Genomic DNA, 5,287 nt, shown 5'->3' on the forward strand with positions numbered 1-5,287 from the left:
TCGGGTGGCATAAAAAAATTTCAGGTTCGGATCGGGGTCAGGTTTTAGGCAAACTCGACTCTACCCGATTCGATATATAAAATTTTTTTTAAATTATTTTTTAAATTTTATATTTAATTTTATATTTATATTAAAAATAATATTTTATTAATTTTGAGTCAGGTCGGATTCGAATATTAAAAAAATAAAAAATTATTAGATTAGGTCGAATACGAATTTTATATGTTTAAAATCGGATCAAATTTAAAACAAATAAAAATTCGTCTCGATCCGACTTATTGTCATCACTAAGAATAAGACCCGACCCATTGTCATCACTAAGAATAAGAGAAAAAAAAAAATAGAAAAAGCAAGTCAAAGAAAGATGTCTTCCGTCTATAAAACGACGCCGTCTGTTTAGTCTTCGTCGTCTCTGGTAAAAGATAGTAGGAGATGACTGACCGTTTTGTGGGTGAACAGTAGCCTATAAAATGAAAGTCAAATAAAAATTATATGAAGGGTATTTTAGGTAAAGTAAACATAACTCCTATTAAGCTGCAATTTCATTGGCTGAACATTTCACTGTTGTGGTTTAATTAATTTATCCTCTCCATTTTACTCTTTTCAATCGTACGGCCAATGCCCACTGAATGGAGTAATCAACGGCTGAGATCTTTCCTTTGGACTTCCCTGCGCAGGAATCTAATTTTCCCCGAAAAACAAATATCTGATAACTGCCCGAAACTGCGCTCCAGTGAGTCCACGGGCAGCTCCTAGTTCTCTCTTCGGGCAAATGCAAACTCAATGCATATTTAAGGACTTTTATTTTTCCTTCATTTACGCGCTTTTGAAAGACCAACTACTTAAATGTGAACTCTTTGCCAAATTCAGAGAGAGGCCAGGCCACCAACCACCACCGCCACCAGCGGAGGGCCTCGCCGACTACCGGTTGTAAAAGGTACAAGAAAGTGTAGAGCCTTTGTTCTCTTGAAAGATGGGTCAGGCGCTGAGTTCTGGGTCGAGTCAAGAGAGTGAATTGTTTAATGCAGTTCAGGTTGGAGACTTTGAAACTGTGGAAGCTTTGTTAAAGAGAGAACCAAATCTTGTACATCATAAAACTCTTTATGATCGCCAGTCTGCTCTTCATATAGCTGCTGCTAATGACCAGATCGAGGTGGGCTGTCCCCTTGGATGCTTTTGAAGATTTTTTTTTATTAAGTTTGGTTCTTTTTTGCCTCTTATACGGTGGTATTGGGGTGTTAAATCCGTATTTGGTTTCATTATTGATGTGAAGTTTTCTATTTGGTTGGTAGATTTTGGCTATGCTTTTGGAGAAATCTGTGAACCCGGATGTAGTGAATCGTCACAAGCAGGTAATTTTTCATTTTTAAACCTTTTTGGTTATCTGTTTTCTTTTAATTTTGTTTCCTTTTTAATGTTTTTAGACTCCACTTATGTTGGCTGCAATGCATGGGAAGATCTCCTGTGTGAAGAAGCTCGTGGAAGCTGGAGCAAATGTGAGCCATTTTTTTCCTGAAAGTTACAATTTAATCCATTTATTTGTATTGGAAATGTAATTTTGATTTGAATGATCTGATAAATGTTTTTCAGATCTTGAGGTTTGATTCACTTCATGGAAGAACTTGCTTGCACTATGCAGCCTATTATGGTCACTCTGACTGCCTTCAAGCTATCCTCTCTGCTGCTCGATCTAGCCCTGTTGCTGTTTCATGGTGAGGGTTATTTCTTCTCTCAAGAGTCAAGATTGTTTGACTTCTTTTCCTAATCCATTTTGGTTACTTTGGGTGATTAATCTCAGTTTTTAGTGAATCATATATTTGTGGCTCGGATTTCATATTAGGGGATATGCACGTTTTGTGAATATAAGAGATGCTAGGGGAGCTACTCCCTTGCACTTAGCAGCCCGACAAAGGCGGCCTGGATGCGTACATATCCTGTTAGACAATGGTGCTCTTGTTTGTGCTTCAACCGGTGGATACGGGTACTATTTGTCGCGACGTTATTGATCATAATTTATTTTTTGTATTAGTCTTTTTATAGATGGATCAGATGTTTGCTTGGCAAAATAATTGAAAATTTGTTGTTTTTCAGTTGTCCAGGAAGCACCCCTCTTCATTTGGCTGCTAGAGGAGGATCTCTTGATTGCATCCGCAAGTTGTTGGCATGGGGTGCAGATCGTCTTCAAAGAGATGCATCTGGGTATAGTTTAATTTTATTATTTACGTAGATGTCTAAATTATTAACTTATCAGAGATCTTTAGTTCTTAACTTTGCGAATGAAAGCATGAAAGCATTTCAAGAGATTTGTGAGTTAGTCTCACCATATTCTAGTCAATCTATTTGTCCTACATGGTCTCATGTAAACTGATGGAATGCTATTCCCTGGCCTTGTTGATTTTTTCATGCATTTTTTCTTACAATGTATGAGATGATACATGTCTAATTATTTCGGCTATAAAATTTTAGCTTATCATTATATGTATGTATATATATATATATTTCTTTTGGCTTATAATTATTTTTGTTAAGCCTTGCTTTTGTTATTTTCATGTCTTTACAGGAGAATACCATATGTAGTTGCTCTAAAGTTCAAACATCGAGCGTGTGCAGCTCTGCTAAATCCTTCATCAGCAGAACCTCTTGTATGGCCAGCACCTTTAAAGTTCATTAGTGAGCTTAATGAGGAGGCAAAATCACTATTAGAACAGGCCTTAATGGAGGCAAACAGGGAAAGGGAAAAGAACATCCTGAAGGGAACAGCTTACTCACTTCCATCAGCCTCAGATTCTGATTCTGGGTTAGATGACAGTATATCTGAGGTAAAATATCCAACGCCTTCCTTTTTAGCATGAACCAAATGCCGTTCACTAAAATCCAATCATTTTGAAAATTCTTGAAGCACTACTTGAATATTTGATATTTCAGACCCAAAGCCTTGTATTAGATTTCTACTTTCTGCTTAGCTAATTTTGTTTTTGTTCAAAGCTAAGCTTCTTTAACTCTGAATTATCTAATTTGACCAACAGTATTCAAACTCAGAGTTCATTTTTCTTTAATCTTTACTTAAAGACTTGGACCATGAGTCTTTATTGAATGTTTGTTAAAATCTCAGTGTACAAACTTAAACCATTTTTGTCTTTGCTTACCCTTGACCTAGGTTTCAATTGTGGTCCTCCAGCATCGATAGTAGTTCTGGCCCATGATCAAACTGAGTTTCATGCTCTAGCAATTTAGAGCATAAACTTTTTTACTTTAGCATGCTCTAAAACCTATGTTTTGCTCACCATAATCGATTTTTGCATTGACATTACTATTTAGCAGTTGGCTGCTAGGTTTCTGTTATGTGAATAAATTGTGAAAGACCATAGTTTCTTTTAGTACATGAACCATTTATAACAGTTGGCAATAATGGAAACTGGGGAATTATTTTATGTAGGCTAGCGATACCGAAGTATGCTGTATATGCTTTGAGCAGATCTGCACAATGGAGGTTCAAGACTGTGGCCACCAGATGTGTGCACAATGCACGCTGTCCCTGTGCTGCCACAACAAGCCAAACCCCACAAATGCGAGTCTAACACCCCCAGTATGCCCCTTTTGCCGGAGCACCATTGGTCGATTGGTGGTAGCCAAGATAAAAACTTATGATGATGCTGATCATGACATTGGCGATGTTAGTTCCTCAAAGCTGAGAAAATTGAGGAAGTCAAGGACTTTCAGTGAGGGAAGTAGCAGCTTCAAGAGCTTATCCGCAGTTGGTTCATTTAGCAAGATGAGTAGCCGTGGCTCAGACAGGATTGCTGCAGAAAATGAATGGATTGATAAGCCTTGAAACCTGGCACCTGGCAGCTCTTGTTTGTTAAAATTTTTAACTTGTCAATCAAGGACATTCCCTTTAACGCAATGGAAAAACAAAACAAAACAAAACAAAAGGGCAGTGAAAAATCAAGCAATCATGGTGTCAGGGCTGGACCCATTTGGTATGTATATTTTGGGGAAAATAAGCAAAGAAGTGAGTTGCAGGTAAGTTTGATAATAGCTGCGTGGGGTCATATTGTTGTCATCCTTGTTTATTCGAGACTGAAGTAGCATTTCCAATTAGTATTGGGAAAAAAAATGAAGAGAAAATAAAATTTTTTCTTCTAAAATGTAAATTTCAACATTCTTCAATGGCTGCTTCCTAGAATTTGTTAAAGCACCCTCCCAAGAAAGAGTCAAAGAACAAATCCTCTTTTGATTTTTTTTTCCTATTTATGTATAATGTACGAGCTAATATGAAAATAAGAATAAATAATGTATGAACATATCATTTTTATATATACACATATATATAAATGATAACAATTATTTTGATCTCTAATGTAAATGTATATAAATATAGGATATGTACCATGTACCTTGTTTGTTGTGAATGGTGAACGATGAATGATGATGCATGGGGATGGCATGGTGCATGGCCACAATCAACCATCCCCACTCAACCATTTATTTTTAAGTCAGACTTTTTTTTTTTTTTTTAAACTAAGATCCCAACGCTTACAAGCTAAATTTGATTTTAATTTTAAAAATATTTAAAAATATTAATATTTATTATTTTACAAAAAAAAAAACTCATAATTCAAGTCTTGATTCTCAAAATATATAATTTTTTTTTCGTTGTTTATACGTAATTTCCTGTTAGGAAACAGTGAAAATGTCAGAGTAGCTCAAATAATTCCTCGTTGAATCATGAAACACTTAGTAATCATCTCAACTTTATTAATCCTTATCTTTAATAAAGCAATTAGTGAAAATATCAAACATGAAAAACACATGTAGCAGTCAAAGATGAACCACAAATTTTCCATCAAAGCAGGTTTGATTTTAGATTGATTGTTTAATATAAAATATCACGCACGGGAGAAAATATGTAGGAGAAATGGTCATTTTCATGGGATCTTTTCGATATTAAATTAAAAGTTTAAGAATCTTCAAACTTTCCACTAATCTAAACCCTAATAATAAAATAAAATAAAAGATGAGTTGGAAATTAACCTGAATTTTGGAAAATTGTCATACTTCCACAAGAGAAGCCGCCGTTATTAATTGGACAAATTGTGTTTATGGAAGTTGAAAACATGAAATCACACGTTAAAATATCATTTAAAAAAAAGCAAATTATTAATCTCTTTTGAATTAGTTGCTGTAGTAGTATTAAATTTTCATACGTAAACGAGGGGTTGGTTGGTTGGTTTGATTCTATAGTTGAGTTTAAGGGTGTCCTCGAGTTAATCAAGTTAATGTAATA

The 5,287-nt window shown here is 35.2% G+C and overlaps 1 protein-coding gene across 1 annotated transcript; it reads left to right on the top strand.

Moving 5' to 3' along the window:
* Positions 1–820: 820 nt before the first annotated feature.
* Positions 821–4,360, top strand: LOC111303630 (putative E3 ubiquitin-protein ligase XBAT31). Its single transcript, XM_022900025.2, has 8 exons — positions 821–1,153; positions 1,293–1,352; positions 1,425–1,496; positions 1,591–1,712; positions 1,841–1,981; positions 2,092–2,199; positions 2,561–2,819; positions 3,437–4,360. Exons 1-8 carry the CDS (start codon positions 974–976, stop codon positions 3,830–3,832), a joined length of 1,338 nt encoding a protein of 445 aa, XP_022755760.2. The 5' UTR covers positions 821–973; the 3' UTR covers positions 3,833–4,360.
* Positions 4,361–5,287: the final 927 nt, after the last annotated feature.

This window comes from Durio zibethinus, chromosome 13, assembly GCF_047325235.1.
Source record: "Durio zibethinus cultivar Kanyao isolate XHJ-2024 chromosome 13, ASM4732523v1, whole genome shotgun sequence".
Lineage (NCBI taxonomy): Eukaryota > Viridiplantae > Streptophyta > Magnoliopsida > Malvales > Malvaceae > Durio > Durio zibethinus.